This window comes from Hemicordylus capensis, chromosome 15 (assembly GCF_027244095.1).
Source record: "Hemicordylus capensis ecotype Gifberg chromosome 15, rHemCap1.1.pri, whole genome shotgun sequence".
NCBI classification, from domain to species: Eukaryota; Metazoa; Chordata; class Lepidosauria; order Squamata; family Cordylidae; genus Hemicordylus; species Hemicordylus capensis.
The window spans coordinates 19,552,856-19,569,465 of record NC_069671.1 but is presented as its reverse complement, the minus strand read 5'-3'; the positions used below and the strand labels follow the sequence as shown (position 1 = coordinate 19,569,465).

The 16,610-nt window shown below is 51.6% G+C and overlaps 1 protein-coding gene across 3 annotated transcripts in view; it reads left to right on the top strand.

Moving 5' to 3' along the window:
* The window catches only part of GRK3 (G protein-coupled receptor kinase 3), a 53,173-nt gene that overhangs the window by 14,949 nt on the left and 21,614 nt on the right, over positions 1-16,610 (top strand). For 2 of the 3 annotated variants that reach the window (XM_053279754.1, XM_053279753.1), the window contains 6 exons: positions 7,596-7,669; positions 12,030-12,131; positions 13,578-13,652; positions 14,668-14,729; positions 15,422-15,473; positions 16,142-16,233. In XM_053279754.1, coding sequence (XP_053135729.1) covers positions 7,596-7,669; positions 12,030-12,131; positions 13,578-13,652; positions 14,668-14,729; positions 15,422-15,473; positions 16,142-16,233 — 457 coding nt within the window. Of the gene's footprint in view, positions 1-5,091; positions 5,167-7,595; positions 7,670-12,029; positions 12,132-13,577; positions 13,653-14,667; positions 14,730-15,421; positions 15,474-16,141; positions 16,234-16,610 lie in introns of those variants that run through there. The other variant, XM_053279755.1, reaches the window with a different exon arrangement.

Here is a 16,610-nt window from a genome sequence, read left to right as displayed (position 1 = left end):
AGACAAAACTACTATGACAAATATTATTACAAATATCTATATATCGCTTTTCAACAAAAAAAATGCTCCGAGCAGTCTACATACAAACAAACAAACATATACACACACAAACAAAGGTGGTTCCCTGTCCCCCCAAAAGGCTTACAATTTAAAGGAAACATAAGGAAGACACCACTGGAGGGATGCTGTGCTGGGGCTGGATAGGGCTGGTTGCTCTCCTCCTGCTAAATATAAGAGAGTCACTGCTTTGAAAGGTGCCTCTTTGCTCAGCTACCAGGAGTAACTGACAAACTGCATTTGTCAACAAATGCAGGCCATCCTAGGGGATAGCATGCCCTGTGATAATTAAAAGGGGGTTCTTCAGATTTGAGCCGGGTCTTTAAGATGACTCTTTGGTCCTTGGTGGAGTGTCGTTGCAGCTGAATGAGTTTTGTGGGTGGCCGAGGGCCACAGACGAGCAGTTAGGAGGGTGAACAGTGGTGAGTCTGAAAGCTCCTCTGGATTCAAATCCTGCCTGGGGTCAGGGAGGTCAGGACCGAGACAAGAGTTGAGTCGGTAACTTCCCGGCTCACCCCCACTTCCTCTCTCCTCCTTATCTCCATTGCAGAACGAGGCATAACAGGACCGGCACACGCCCAGGGCTCTTTGAATACTCTGAAGTGCCGTATAAATGCCAAGTATTCTCCATCTATCTGGTGTGCACGAGTCTCCGATTCGCAGTGGGCCAAGGAGGTCTCCTTGGAAGCGAGGGGCTCCTCCTCTGCACCGTGTTTTGACCGTTGAGGAGCTGTTCCTGCAGCCCCTCGTGGTTTTCCAAGCTTCTGTGAATTCCTCATTTGTTTAAGGAAGTTAAAAGAGGAAGCAAGCAAAGCAGCAATGCTTCAAAAGCAAAGGCAGTGGTGAGGGGGTCTGGACTTCATGGAAGTCCTGCTGGAACGGTCTTGACTTCATGGAAGATGTGGCCACGTCTGCTGGCAGCCAGCCGATGCCCTTGGCCAGTGGTGACCCAGATCTGGCCTGCGTGGGCGGCTCAACTTTGGCCCTCCAGCGGTTGTTGGACTGCAGCTCCCATCATCCCCAGCCACAGTGGCCAGTTGTCGGGGATGCTGGGCATTGTAGTCCAACAGCAGCAAGAGGGCCAGAGGTGAGCGCCTCTCCTGTTGCACAAGGCCGGTCCACCTGCCTCCTCAGAGCCTCCCCTGTTGTGTCTTCCAGAACATCACAGCATCTGCAGCAGTGCTCTGCGGCGTGTGTGTGTGTTTTCTTTATAAATATTTGATCTCAGCCCTTATTTATAGCAAAAGCCTGAGCTCCTTGTTGCTTAAATAATGGAACGGTTCTTCGGGAGAGGTCTGTGTGTACGGTGCGTCTTCTTGGAGACCTCCTAACCCTTTGATTTGGAGGGCAGATGTGGCCTGTGGTTGGATCCTCTCTAGGTGCGGCGCTTGTGCTGGCAAAGGGCAAAGATCGGCAGATTGGGAAGGGCTTGGGCGGGGAGCAGCGGAGACGGGCCATCAAGGGTGCAGGCAGGAAGCCGCAAGCGGAAAGGCTCAAAAGCAGGGCATCGAGCCATGAAAACACAGGATGAAGCTATGGCTCCATCCCCTAAGGGGAATGGGAGCCTACATGTGAGCACAGTCAGATCTTCCCCTGAGGGGATGGAGCTGCTCTGGGAAGAGCATCTAGGCTCCAAGTCCCCTCCCTGGCAGCATCTCCAAGACTGGGCTGAGAGAGATTCCTGCCTCTGCAGCCTTGGAGACGCCGCTGCCAGTCTGTGTAGACAATACTGAGCTAGATGGACCAAGGGTCTGACTCAGTATATATGGCAGCTTCCTGTGTTTGTATCTATCTATCTATCTATCTATCTATCTATCTATCTATCTATCTATCATTCAATGTCTATGTCACCCTTCCAAAATGGCTCGCTTGCAGTGCTCACAGGTTGCCGCCCATCCAAATGCAAACCAGTGCCGGCTCTGCTTAGCAGAGGGGGGTGGCCCATTCATGCTTGCTACCCCAAGACGGATTCCCGAGGCTCTTGCAAACGTGACGTTGGCAGCTAACATGGTTTGCTTTATTTTTTTAAACCCTGGCTCTTCAGATCCCAATCCCGCGTGAGGACCTTTTCGTGTTCCCCAACGATAGCTAGCCCAGCAGATAAATAATAGCGACCACTGCCTGCAACTGGCCGTGCGGGGCTGTCCAGGCGCCGGCTGGGTTCTCCCCAACACTGGTTTCTCTTTCCTTTCCTTGCGATAACACGTGAGCGTAGGGCTACACTCATTCAGCAAGAAGATGAGCTGCGAAGGCTGACCCAGAGGTTGCACAGCGCTGGTGGCTTGCTTTCCACTGCTCGTTTTTCCTGGGCTGCATCGTGGTCTCCCTCCTCCTCCTCCTCTGAGGTCTGGAGATCTGCCGGAGGATGCTCCCCCCCCATTTTCTTTCATTGCCCCTCCATCCATCACAGCCTCTCTTCCCCTTTTGAGCATCAGTAGCTGCATCACTGGCGCCTGCCTCCCGTCCGTCGGCCCAAGTAGCCGGCGCTTTCGCAGGCCGGCCAGCTCCAGTGTGAGATTTTAAGGGAACGCCCATGAGAAGCTGGCGTCCTTCCTCCTCGGGGTGATCTTCTGGTGCGGCGGTTTATTCTTGGATGGAGGCTGAGGGTGCTCCACAGTGAGACAATACAGGCCGCTGCAGAATCCAGCCGGCAGATGCGAGAGAGACAAAGACTTGGGAGGCCAAGCGTGGTTTGTTTCCTGATTGCTTGTGATTTTCAGAAGACTAAAATACCCGGCGAGCTTGCAGTGGTGACTCAGACGCGGGAGGTGGCTCAGCGTCTGCCTCAGGAGGAGCCCTGGGCTCTGCCCTTGCTTCTGCCCGCCAGGTGGCCCAGGCAGGCTCTCACACACATCAGCACACCGTAAGGGGATATTTCTCATTCTTGGTGTTCTTACAAGGCAGCTCACAGATGCAGCCAATGCAAGACTGCATCGTCTTAGACCGCTACAAAATACTCACCTTAAGTGGCGCAGCGGGGAAATGCTGGACTAACGAGCAGAAGGTTGCCAGTTTGAATCCCCGCTGGTATTATATCGGGCAGCAGCGATACAGGAAGGTGCTGAAAGGCATCGTCTCATACTGTGCGGGAGGAGGCAATGGTCAACCCCTCCTGTATTCTACCAAAGAGAACCACAGGGCTCTGTGGGCGCCAGGAGTCGAAACTGACTTCACGGCACACTTGACCTTGACCTTTACCAAATACGAACACAGCAGCCTTGAAAGAGCCAAATTGCAACAGCGGATCGATCACTCCTTCATCAGAGCAGCCCAGGCTGACCAACCTCCTTTGGGTGTGGCCGGCACTGGAGAGTGTGGGGTGGGGTGGGGGGGCCATTGCAGCAGACAGGTGGGAGGGGCCAGGTGGGGCTTTTCTGGGCCTGGTGTGTTCCACGGGCCCCTTCTTGAGGGAGCAGGGAATCTGCTAGGGACCGGGGAGCAGGCACACTCCAGGCCTCAGCGGGTTCCGCTGCCGGGGGGCTAAACCTGTAGCTGGGGGCGGTGTGTGGCTAGGGTGAGTCTGCCCTCCCAAAATGTTTCTGTGCCCCCAGAATTGTTTGCAAACAGATTATTATTTTTTAAACAACTGAATGTTGCTTACACTTAAGATAAGCTGGTCCCTGCTTTTTGGTGGTTCGTGGCAACGTCTCCGGTAGGCCCTTTGCAGAGATGGGTCCATGGAAAGCCACGATGATGAAATGTAGCTGGGTCCCAGGTTGCAGGCAGGAGTCTCTCTCAGCCCTCTCTTGGAGATGCTGCCAGGGAGGGAACTTGGAGCCTTCTGCAGGCACATATACAGGTCCTCTTCCCAGAGCGGCCCCGTTCCTGGAGGGGAAGATGTCACTGTGCTCACCCATGTAGATGCCCATCAAAATGCAAACCAAGGTGGACCCTGCTTAGCAAAGGGGACAATTCCTGCTCGTTGCTGCAAGAGCAGCTCCCCGCCCAGACTGTGCCACAGGGGCAAAGAGCTAGCCTGCTTCCTTCATGCCACATCCTTGACCCAACTCCATCCTCCCATGCCCCCCCCACCCACCCCCCGTTTGACAAAACAAAGTGTTTTATTGCTTATGTTTACATTTATATCCGTGCGGATATATTATGAGGAGAAAGCAAACTGAATTCCAGGGAGCTTGCATGTATTCATGCAATAATGCGGAGAAAGCATCTAAGTAAGCATGTGATAAAAGCCCACTTTTATAACCCCAGTGTTAACACTTGCAGTGCCTCCCTGGGAAACTGAATGTACCTACCTGGATAAGACTCGGAGGGCAAATTACCGCCGTCTCCCGGCAAATATGTGTATTTCTTCCTCCAAGGAGCCTGGAGTAGAGTACATGGTGTTTTCTTTATCCTCACAACAACCTTGTGAGGTAGGTTAGGCTGAGAGAGATAAATGACCGGCCCAGACCCACCCAGTGAGTTTTCACCCACAACTGAACAGGGATTTGAACCTGGGTCTCCCCAGTCCTCATCCAACACTCTAACCACTACACACACACACACTGTTTAGGAATTATTATTATTATTTATTATTTATTCAATTTCTATACCGCCCTTCCGATTCCAGTTGGAGAACTCGGTCATGGCATCTGCTTTGGCCCAGAGAAGGGTCCTTTCAGTCGAATGGGGCAGCAATAAAGGCGTGGTGGACCAAACTCCGGACTGCAAGGTTTCTTATGAGGAGAAAGCAAATTGAACTCCAGGGAGGGAGCTTGCATATATTCATGCAATAATGCAGAGAAAGCATCTAAGTAAACAAGCGATAAAAGCCCACTTTTATAGCCCCTGTGTTAGCACTTGCAACGCCTCCCTGGGAAACTGAATGTACTTACCTGGATAAGACCCGGAGAGGAAATTACAGCCGTCTCCCTGCAAATATTTGTACTTCTTATGCAAATAAAACCAGGGCTGTCCATAAACCTGTCAGCAAATGCCAGCTATCTCGGAAGGTTTTATGCCTTTCTCTACTTCACAGCACTAATAATATTGTATTCTTGGCGTTTTCCAGGTTTAGGGGGTGCGTCTTGAATTCCGGCGTGCAGTTAGGCTGGTGGAGGTTTTCTCGGATTTGTAGTTGGCAAGGAAGATCTGCCACCACCCCAGTGTGTGAGTCAGCCTGCTTTGGGATTGTTACCATATTTGCTGATGATGTGCAGATGAAACCTTCACCAACTGTTTAATGTCATCTCAAGACAAAATGTTGGAGAGAGTGAGTTGTTATGCCATTGGATTTTGGGTAGGGAAACGCCCAGCAGCGCTTGCTGCGAAGGGGATACATTTATCATAGCACAGGGAGCATTGGATACTGCCTCATACCGAGTCGGACCGTTGGTCCATCTAGCTTAGAATTGACTACCTAGACTGGCAGCGGCTTCTCCAGGGTTGCAGGCCGGAGTTTCTCTCAGCCCTATCTGGAGATGCTGCCAGGCAGGGAACTTGGAACCTTCTGCATGCAAGCAGGCAGGTGCTCTTCTACTGAGATGTGGCCCCATCCCCTAAGCGGAATATCTTACAGTGCTCCCAGATGTGGTCTCCCATTCAAATGCAAACCAGGGCAGGCCCTGTTTAGCAAAGGGGACAGTTCATGCTTGCTATGACAAGACCAGCTCTCTACCTCTCTCCCGCCCTTGCCTTTAAAACAGACTTTGTTCTTCTCCAGGTGCTCTGAAAAGATTGCTGGACCCCTCCCCTCCTGGGAGGTGGTTTGTTGTTGTTGTTTTAAATGGATTTCAAATGGATTTTTCAGTGCAGTTTTATTGTCTTAATTTGATTTCACGAGCATCCCAGCACCAGTTGCTGGTGAATAAGGAGAGGCACTCATCAATCTCTTTTACTGGTAAACTGGTAATGGAGTAATTCTCAATACTGGTAAGCCGGTAAGGGGGCAATGCTCAGCTGAGGGCAGAAGCCCCCAGCTGCGGCTTCTCTTGGGTAAACCGTCTCTCGCTGCTTCCCAAGGGGATTAGCTGGTGACGTCTGGAATAATTCCGTGCCCATTAACAAACTCTCTCAGATGTATATGTTTGCTTTGGATCTGCATTCTTCACCACTGGTCTTTCAGCGGGACTTGCAGGGAATTGTCTTTTGCAGAAACAAATTTGCCGCTTTGCTGCCTGAACCAGAAGTATATCAAAACATCCCCCGATGGCTCCATGGGAGAATGTCCCTGGTCCTCGGTGCTGCCTTTTTCTGCTCCTGCCCTGGCCGTGTCCTGCACGACTGAGCAGCGCTCTGGAAAGAGGCGCCATCTTGGGTCTGGTTTTGTAAGGCTTCTCACTGCCATGTGGGCCTTCCACTAGGCCAGTGGTTCCCAACCAGGGTCCCTCCAGATGTTGCTCAACTACAACCCCCAGCATCCCCTGCCCCAGTGAATTGTAACTGGGGATGCTGGGAGTTGTAGTTCAGCGACATCTGGAGGATCCCTGTTTGGGGACCGCAACGCTAGACATTAACTTGCTCTCTTGTTCTGCACCTAGAATTCTTATGGCTACTGCTTTGGTTTTTGGGGGGTGGGTGGGAAAGAAAAGCCCCTTCCAGGATAGGGCCAGTTACTCTCCCCCTGCTAAATAAAGAGAACCACCACGTTAAGGGGAGATATACCTGGATGGATTGCTTTGGATCTGAGCGGTGAGCAAAACACTGGCCGCCATCCTGGCATGGTCTCAGGCCTGATGTGCGTGGCATCCGTGGCTGTGGCAGACTCTGAGGAATCCCTTTTGTGGAATGGTGGCTTGAATGCGGCCTCGGGCATGACAGGCTTAGGTATGTTAAGTAAGATATTGCTCAGGCCAGGGATTTCTCTGTGGCCGCCCCAAGGCTCTGGAATGCGCTCCCTGCTGAAATAAGAGCCTCCCCATCTCTGGCAGCTTTTGAAAAGTCCCTAAAGAGGCATTTATTTGCCCCAGCTTTTTAACCAGAATGGTTGTATTAAATGGTTTTAAGGTGTTAATTTTCTGCCGTGGGATATGGTGATGGCCACTAGCTTGGATGGCTTGAAAAGGGGCTTAGACAAATTCATGGAGGAAAGGCATATCAATGGCTACTAGTCTGGTGGCTGCTGTGGGCCACCTCCAGCCTCAGAGGCACGATGCCTCTGAATCCCAGTTGCAGGGGAGGAGCCACAGCAGGAGAGATGGTGCGCCCTCACTTCTGGCCTGTGGGCTTCTCAGAAGCATCTGTTGGACTGGACTAGATTGGCCTCCTTGGGCCTGATCCTGCAGGGCTGTTCTTGTGTTCTTAAATTCTGTTTTATTTTTGATTTAATTTTAGTTTGATGAAAATCTGTCAAATTTTAAACAGGCAGGGTGCATGAAAAAAAGCCACACATGTAGAAAATGTTGCAGGTCACTTTACGAATCAGATATATGCGAATGCTTCGCAACCCTTGGTGTCTGTGGAAAGTTTGCTTTATAACCTAGGCAACACAAGCATTTGCAAACAGAAATACTTTGGCTCTCCCCCCCACCCCCCCGCTTCCTGGTACCGAAAACTTCACATCTACTTGCTTAACGTGACTTTTCTTATGTATTTATTAGGGTTTTTGCTGTTCAAAGACTTTTGTCTGTGTGATGTTGACGAAGGGATTCCACAACTGAAGTTTTATGAAGAGGTAAGAGAAGTTTCTACCGTGCCGCTCAAATTTGGGATGGAGGAGAAAAGGATGAATGTGGTTTGGGGCTTTTTAGTTTAGGAAACAATCAACCAAGGAAGGTTCATAATAGAGACTTTTAACACTATGCAAGATGTGGAGAAAGTGAACAGAAAAAGGCTTCTCTTGCTCTCTGAAACACTTAAAGCCATGTTGGTGGGCTCAGGGCAGGTTCACTGCCGACCACAGAGGTTTTCAGTGTTGCTTCTACAACCACAATAATCCCAGGAAGAAAAGGCAACGCAATTAGCTTTGCTTAGCTTAGAATAAAGGTCAGAAAGGGTGGAAATATTGACAGCGATGGCAGCCAACTTGTGTGTGTCCGTGTCCAGAATTAAGGCCCACAGAGTTACTCCCAAGTCAGTGTACAGCTTAAATGATCAAGACAGTCTGCTTTTCTCTTTTACCCGTTACAAATATTTCTCAAAGTGGGATTTTTTCCTTTTCCCCCTCATTGTGTGTTTGTGCATGGAATTTTAGTACTTCTAGCTTTTTAACCTAAGGCTGGGTTGATAGATAGCTCTGAACTGGGAACTTTCGTCTGTGTGTGTGTGTGTGTGTGTGTGAGAGAGAGAGAGAGAGAGAGAGAGAGAGAGAGAGAGAGAGAGAGAGAGAGAGAGAGAGAGAGATTTGTGTTTGCCCCTGTAGTGGCAATCCTGCTCCCAGTGTCTGCTGGGTGGTGGTTTCATTTCCATGTCCCAGAATTCCCCTCAGATTAAGTCTGCATCCATTTTCATTTTAGGAGAAAAACCCTTCTAAAGAAAACATAGGAAGCTGCCATATACCGAGTCAGGCCCTTGATGCATCTAGCTCAGTATTGTCCACCCAGACTGGCAGCGGCTTCTCTAAGGGTACAGGCAGGAATCTCTCTCAGCTCTCTCTTGGAGATGCTGCCAGGGAGGGAACTTGGAACCTAGATGCTCTTCCCAGAGTAGCTCCATTAAGGGGAATCTCTTCCAGTGCTCACACATCAAGTCTCCCATTCATATGCAACCAGGATGGACCCTGCTTAGCTAAGGGGACAAGTCATGCTTGCGACCACAAGACCAGCTCTCCTCTCTCTATAATCTATATAATATAGTATTATATATAAAGGCAATGCTTTTCCAAGGCTGCTCGTGGTGGAAGAGGCATTATCTCTTCTCTCTCCTAAGGCGGTACTTGCCACTTGCAGTTTTGTTGATATGCACTCATATCAAAAATAATTGCAAAAAAATTATTCCGCAGGGACACCTCTATAGTTTCCCAGTTCTAAAAAGTTGATTAACATTAATGTTCACTAATTGACAAGTTCTGCAGGCATAATTGTGCCAGGCCTTCAAGGAGTTATGGGAGACTTTGATCGTCTTTTAGCCACCTAATGGTGCAGTGGGGAAATGACTTGATTATCAAGCCAGAGGTTGCTGGTTCGAATCCCCGCTGGTATATGGGAAACACCTCTATCGAGCAGCAGCGATCTAGGAAGATGCTGAAAGGCATCATCTCATACTGCATGGGAGGAGGCCATGGTCAACCCCTCCTGTATTCTGCCAAAGACAACCACTGGGCTCTGTGGCCGCCAAGATTCGACACCAGCTGGACAGCACACTTTACTTTACGTTGATCACCTTTGATTGCCTTGCCTGTTTCAAGGAGGGGAGAGGAAATCTGCTCAGGTGAATGCCCTGATGGGGAACAGGCTCCACACTTGAGGAATCTCGTTTGCTGCTGCGTGAGTCACAACCCAGCGTTGACTGGGAGTGATTCAGCCCTAGCTGTCAAAAGTGTGTGTTTTAGCTGTTCGGCAACTTCTATGCTTTCTAATTTGGGCCTTTGAGAAGATGCTTTGCCAGGCAGTGCTGTGTGGGAAGGATGAGCAGGGAGTGTGTGTGTGTGTGGCAGGCAAGAGCCCCAGCGGAAGGTAGTGCCCGGAAGACTCTCCTGGCCGCGGCCCCCACAGCCTCTGACGCAGAAGGGCCCGAGGGATCCCGGCAGGCACTCCCGGGAAGCTCACTAGCTCGGTCTGGAGAATGCGTCTTGAGAGGCGGGTGCTGAGCTGGCCACTTCCACCGCTCCGAGTGGCCCAGCGGGTCACGGGCAGGGAGGAGTGCTGGACTCGGAGGGCTGGAGCAGCCGGGGAGCGGTCAGTGGGGCACGAGGGGCAGGAGCCAGGGGGCGGAGTCGTTGCATGAGGGGCTGAACCGCTGCCTGGGCCCCCCTTCCTGGAGCAGGTGCGAGACTCAGGCCTGCACAGCATAAGGCCCCAGGGGCCGGATCCGGCCCACAGGGACTCTTTGGCTGGCCCCAGGGATGGGCCCAGAGTTTTGTGTTGCCTGAGGCGAGGTGGGAAAATGCTGCCTTGCCCCATGGCCCTGGCAGGGGTCAGCCCCCTTTCAAAATTAAGCTTTTGAGGTGGACGAGGGGGAGAGGTTGCTAGCAGCCTCCTCTTCTCTCCTCATGCTGTGGTTAATTAATAATTGCTCTCCTTTATGTTTAATAATTAATTTTAATGTAATCATTAACGTGCTGAACCTTTACCTCGGCCCCCACCCACCAAGTCACGGTTGGTTGTGGCCCACTGGGCTCTTTGAGTTGTGCACCCCTGTGTGAGAGCCCCTCTCTCCTCTTCCTCTTGAGGAGGGCTGAGCGAAGGGAGGCACCGGGTGGCTGTCCGGGCAGAGTCCCCGCCGAGGCTGGACGGCTTCGGCATTGGCCTGTTGTGACCTCTGCAGCTGAGGGTCTGGGGAGGATTACATAGGAAGTCAGACCCTGGGTCCATCTTGCTCGTCTTCACAGACTGGCAGCAGCTTCTCCAAGGTTGCAGGCAGGAATCTCTCTCAGCCCTATCTTGGAGATGCTGCCAGGGAGGGAATTTGAAACCTAGATGCTCTTCCCAGAGTGGCTCCACTAAGGGGAATATCTTTCAGTGCTCACACACTTCTAGTCTCCCATTCAGATGCAACCAGGGCAGACCCTGCTTAGCTAAGGGGACCAGTCATGCTGGCGACCACAAGAGCAGCTCTCCTCCCATTGTGGGGGTCCAGGGCGGGGCTGGGGGTCCCCTTGGCCCGGCCTTGGCTTTGGGCGGCTCCTCGTGGAGTGACTGCATGCTCCAGTCCAGAGACAAGGCAGAATTGCAGAGGCTGATTGGAAAGGGGCAACGCCAGTGCAGACTGACGCGGGCAGAGATGCAGCAGGCCGCCTCCTCCCTGTGCGGGCGGGGTGCTCTGGGTTCGTGGAAGCTGCGGCTTCGTCTCCTTAGCCACGGCACACTGGAACCGAGGCATCAGAGGTGCCCCTGGAGTGTCCTATCTTCCTGCAGGACCAGCGGTAAACAGGGGCAGGGCGGGGGGTATCCGTGCCACTCAGCCTGCCCTGAAGGGGACTCGGGCAGTCGCCCCACCCCCTGGCGGCCAGTCCCCCTCTGGTGTCAGGGCCGCTGTGGCCCGGCTGCAAATGCAGAAGTCTCTTTTCCATGGTAACTGATTAGAGGAATTAGTGGTTGGAGCGGAGTCGGTTCCGCTGAGGAGCCTGATTGCGGTTTGCCAGCAGAGCGAGCCCCTTGCCTGCTCTCCAGCTGATGGGAGAGTGTCTCTGGCTGTTCCCAGAATAGCTCCGGATCTGCCAGATGGGAGCAGAAGAGAGTGCTGGGCTCTGGCTAGAGGGGCCTGGCTGGGATGCTGGCAGCATGGGCTCTGTGCTCCTCACCTGAGGAAACCCGAGAGGGCCTCTTCTCTAGGAGAGCCGTGGGAGACGGGCATTGGGTGGCAGACTAGGAGACGGGATTGACCTGTTTTGGAAGGCGAGATTTCTACAGGTCAACATCTTTGCAGCACTGTTGGCCCCACAAGGGGAGAGGAACACAAGCGGCTGGTGGGGCTGGAAGGAATGCAGGGTGCAAGGTTTAGAAGGAAGCAGAACGGTTTGCCAGGCTGCTTCTTGAAGAGGAAGAAGAAGGCGGCAAAGCAAAATATTTCTGGGCAGTGGCAGCTACTGGGGGGGAAATGCAGCAATCTAGGAGGAAATGACTCCAAGTAAGCATGCTGGGTGGAACCCAAGTGCTTTGTCTGAAGGTAAAGAGGAAGAGGAGTCGTCCCAGGTACCACGGCAGAAAACGCCTTGCCATTAGCGCCCAGGAGCTGATTCCTTTCCTTCACAACACCCTGATGAGGTTGCCATTCTCCCCCCCCCCCGCATGTTCCAGGAATTCGGCGGGGGGCAGGAAGGGGCCAGCCCAAGCTCACAGCTGGGGCAGGTTCAGCTCTCCAGGCCCTGGGGTGTGGGGAGATGCGGAAAGCAGAAGCCAGCTCTCCTGAGGCTTGCTGTGCGTTGTGTCTTGCAGATCAAAGAATACGAAAAGCTGGACTCGGAGGAAGACCGCCTGGGCAGGAGCCGGCAGATCTACGACACCTACGTCATGAGGGAGCTGCTCTCCTGCTCGCATGTATGCAGAAGCCTCCCGGCATCCCTCAAAGGGACGCCAAGCACAGAGCCGGGGAGGGGTTTCTCAGAGGCTTCGGTGGGGCAGGTCTCCCCAAGCTGGGATGACCACCACCCAAGTTCTCTTTGCTCCTACGCAGCACAGTTTGGGATCTGCTCTCTGGCCTCAGGGAGCCTTGCTTGGGCAAAGCCAACCGGAAGCCAGAGAACAAGCCCCCCCTCCCACCCCCACTTGAGTACATGGTATCTTACACTGGACTTGGTTCACTACATGCAGCGTGTCGGCTCAGTGCGCGGCAGCTGTGGAGAAGGCCAATTCCATGCCAAGGATCATTAGGAAGGGGGTTGGAAATAAAACTGCTAATAGCATAATGCCCTGATACAGATCTGTGGTGCTGCCATATTTGGAGTACTGTGTACAGTTCTGGTCACTTCCTCTTAAGAAGGACATTGTAGAACTGGAGAAGGTGCAGAAGAGGGCAGCCAAGATGATCAGGAGCCTGGAACGCCTTTTTTATGAGGCTAGGCTACAACATCTGGGGCTCTTTACCTTGGAAAAGAGGCGACTAAGGGGAGACATGATAGGGGTGTATAAAATTATGCATGGAGTGGAGAGGGTGGACAGAGAGACATTTTTCTCCCTCTCTCACAACACTCGAACCAGGGGCCATCCCATGAAACTGATGGCCGGGAAATTTAGGACCCACAAAAGGAAGTACTTTCCCACTCATAATTAATCTATGGAATTCTCTACCATGGGATGTGGTGATGGCCACTAGCTTGGATGGCTTTCAGAGGGGTTTGGATAACTTCATGGAGGAGAGGTCTATCATCGGCTACTAGTTGGAGGGCTACAGGCCACCTCCAGCCTCCAAGGCAGGATCCCTCTGAGTACCGGTTGCAGGGGAGTCACAGCAGGAGGGAGGGTCTGCCCCTTTCAACTCCTGCCTGTGGCTTCCAGCGACATCTGGTGGGCCACTGTGCGAAACAGGAGGCTGGACTAGAGGGGCTGCATTGGGCCGGATCCAGCAGGGCTGTTCTTATGTTCATCTCTTGCCTGTGGGCTTCTCGGAGGCGTCTGATGGGCCCCCTGTGGGGAAACAGGATGGCCGGACTGGATGGGCCTTCTTGGGCCTGATCCACCACGGCTGTTCCGATCCTCCTGCCCAGCCTAATGGACTTCCCGGACTTGAGTTGCCATATGCCCGTGTGGAGCTTTGTGAATACGCTTCCACTCTTGCCCGGCGCAGACGTCTGGAGCTTGGGCCGGAGAGCACAGTGTGCTTCTCTCTGGGCTCCCGCCTCCCCTCCTGAAAGAGCTGGGAGAGGCAGCGGCAGGGCAGCGGCAGGCATTTCTGTGTGAAGATGAAGTCTTCATCCTTTGATGATCCTTTGATGACTTGGATGGTCTTCCTCCAAGTCTTCCTCCTTCTTCCCCCAACTCCTGCAGCCTTTCTCGAAGCCAACGGTCGATCACGTGCAGACCCGCCTCTCCAAGAAGCAAGTCCCCCCAAACCTTTTCCAGGTGAGTGGCAGCCTGGAGAATGGCAATTGCTTGGGGCCCTTGGAAAGTCCAGGCTTGGCTGTGCAGAGTGATAAAGAGCGCCTGGCCTGAAGCACCTTGGCCAGGAGTTTTACACTCTTCTTAGCATAGGGGCATAGGAAGCTGCCTCCTACCGAGTCAGACCCTCGGTCCACCTAGCCCAAGATTGTCTACCCAGACTGGCAGCGGCTTCTCCAAGCCTGCAGGCAGGAGTCTCTCTCTCAGCCCTGTCTTGGAGATGCTGCTGCCAGGGAGGGAACCTGGAACCTTCTGCAGGCAAGCAGGCAGGGGCTCTTCCACTGAGCTCTGGCCCCATCCCCTAAGGGGGGTATCTTACAGTGCTCATATGTAGTCTCCCACCCAAATGCAAACCAGGGTAGACCCTGCTTAGCAAAGGGGGCAATTCATGTTTGCTACCACAAGACCAGCTCTGCCTGCTGGGCTTGAGACCTCCCTCCTTATCTCTGTGTACACTTGCAATGTACTTCAGCCCATCTACAGACATTTTCATGTCAAAGCGGAGGGCCTATGGTGGGGCCAAACTTGATGTGGCCGTTTCCCAGCGGAAGGGGCGCAGCAGCGTCACGCAGCCTCTCATCCTTCAACAACTTCTGGGGTGTCTCCCCCCCCCGACCCCAGATGTGTTTGCATAGCAACATGGGACCCTTTTGTGTATTTTGGATCACGCCAGAAGTTTTCAATCTGAATCAGGTGTTTCATCTCTCAAATCAGGGTTTGAAAACCTCGACTCTTAGGCCTGAATTCTCTCCAGATTTTCTGTGCAGAGGTTCATCAATTAACTGTTCCCTTTGTCAATTTCCTGCTGTTAAACTTGAAGTTGTTGGTTTCCCGTTTGTGTTTTGTTTTGTTGTGCCTTTTACTTTTTGTTTTGACTCTTTTCTCTCTCTGTTATGCATTTTGAAATTTTGTTACCCAATTTGTAGATCTCTTTTAGGTGAGATCATCTAAAATTATTTTTTGTTCTGTTTTCCTCTAGCCCTACATAGAAGAAATTTGTGACAGTCTCCGGGGAAAGACTTTCCAAGCATTTCTAGAAAGGTATGTGTCTAATGGGCCATTTGATTCCTCAGCCTTTTGCAAGTTGAGATATCTTTGCCAAACCTGAGCTGCCTAGACAGCTCAGGTCTTGCAAAGTCTGCTGCCGATTATTGGCCCACGGTTTGCTGGAAGAGAGGCAATGGGGTCAGATCCTGTGCTGTTAACTTTGCTTGCTTTAATGAAAAGACCAGTGTTTGTATATCCTGACTGCTAGATGGCAACACATGAGCCATAATTTTGTACTATATATGAGAGCAGAGATCATTATACAAAGCAATTTGCTTTTTTAAAGCCCTGGGAATAAACAATTAATCATTTTATTTCGCAGTAAAAAGACTGTTCCCTGGTTACATACATTAAATCATACACCTATGTTGTTCCTTAATTATTCCACAGAGTTCTGTGAAACACAGAGTTTAATTGTTTTTCTTCTTGGGTTGTGCTTGGAGAATGTTAATACATTACAAATGAGAGTCTCTAGGAAATAAGAAAAATGGGGGCCTTTTTAGTGGGATGTTTCCGTGATGCTTTCTATCACCACTCCGTGAATCAAGTATTGCTAAGGAATTGCCGTCTACTGACTAAAGATTTGCTAATCAGCCGCTAATCAGCCGAATGGTTCAGTACAGAGTTCTATGTTCATTTCCATGATACACAGTTCAGATCTCTCTCTCTTTTCTTCTTTTTTGCAGCGATAGGTTTACTAGATTTTGTCAGTGGAAAAATGTAGAGCTAAACATCCACGTAAGTAATCAGAAGTGTGTGCTTTTAAAGGCAGGTTGGGTGGGAGGTAGACCCTGGACTCCTGGCCATAGCATGGTCTTTATTTCGGTCTTTGACCAGCACAGACTCCTGGGCAGTTTCTGGTAGTTTCCCGGTGGGCACCTGTGTATATGTATGTTGGACATTGGTTCAGAAATCTAATAGGGCAGTTCACACGACCAGGGTTAAGAGGAAGCTCCCTGTCCTAAACTGGAAGCAGAACAATCTCCCGTTGGCCTGTCTCTGCAGCTTAAAACCAAGGTCGTGATCACGTGGGAAGCAGTTTTTGTCAGTCAGCCGCTGTGTACAGCGAATGCGGAGGAGGAACCTCACCTGTCCCATTGCTGCTTCCGACGCAGCCCCTTCCTCCCCCTCCGACCTTGGTTTTTAGTTGGCAAATGGAATCCCTCCACTCTCGGTTTAGGATGGGAGGCTTCCTCCTACGTCCTGGTCATGCGAAGAAGCCTGTATTGTGAATCTAGCAACAACAACAAATTTTTATATACCACTTTTCAACAAAAACAAGAGGCAGCCAGATTTTTCTAATCCAAGTTTCAGTGTGGAGGGTCGGCCAGCGTTACGTGCTTGAGGGCAGGGATGCTGGTCATCTGTGAAGGTCGCTTCCCCACTGGCCTTTTCTCTGCCCACAGCTGACCATGAATGATTTCAGCGTGCACCGGATCATCGGACGGGGAGGCTTTGGAGAAGTTTACGGCTGCCGGAAAGCAGACACAGGGAAAATGCAAGTCGCTATTGTTTACATTTTAATGAGAGGAGCTTTTAATGCATCTGAACAAAATCCCTGAGAAGCGGAACAATCAACATGAGGAGAGATTGCACGGCTCTCTTTTTAATAGACCTAGTTCCCGAGGGGATGGAAGTACATCTCCAATTGGAAAGGACCTTCTGCTTCCCAGTCCTGTCGCCTGTGGTGGTTGCTGGCCAATTTAGGGGTTAAAAAGGGAGTGGGTGGCAGAGGAGATCTGCAGAGGTCCTCCGTTTTTGGACACCCAATTTTAAGCAAGATCTAAAAAGGAGAAAAACGTTGCCCACTGATTAGCTCTTGAAAACAAGTTCTTCTCCTTATGAGCTTTGGGTGAGTGAGGCGTTTCCTGCTCT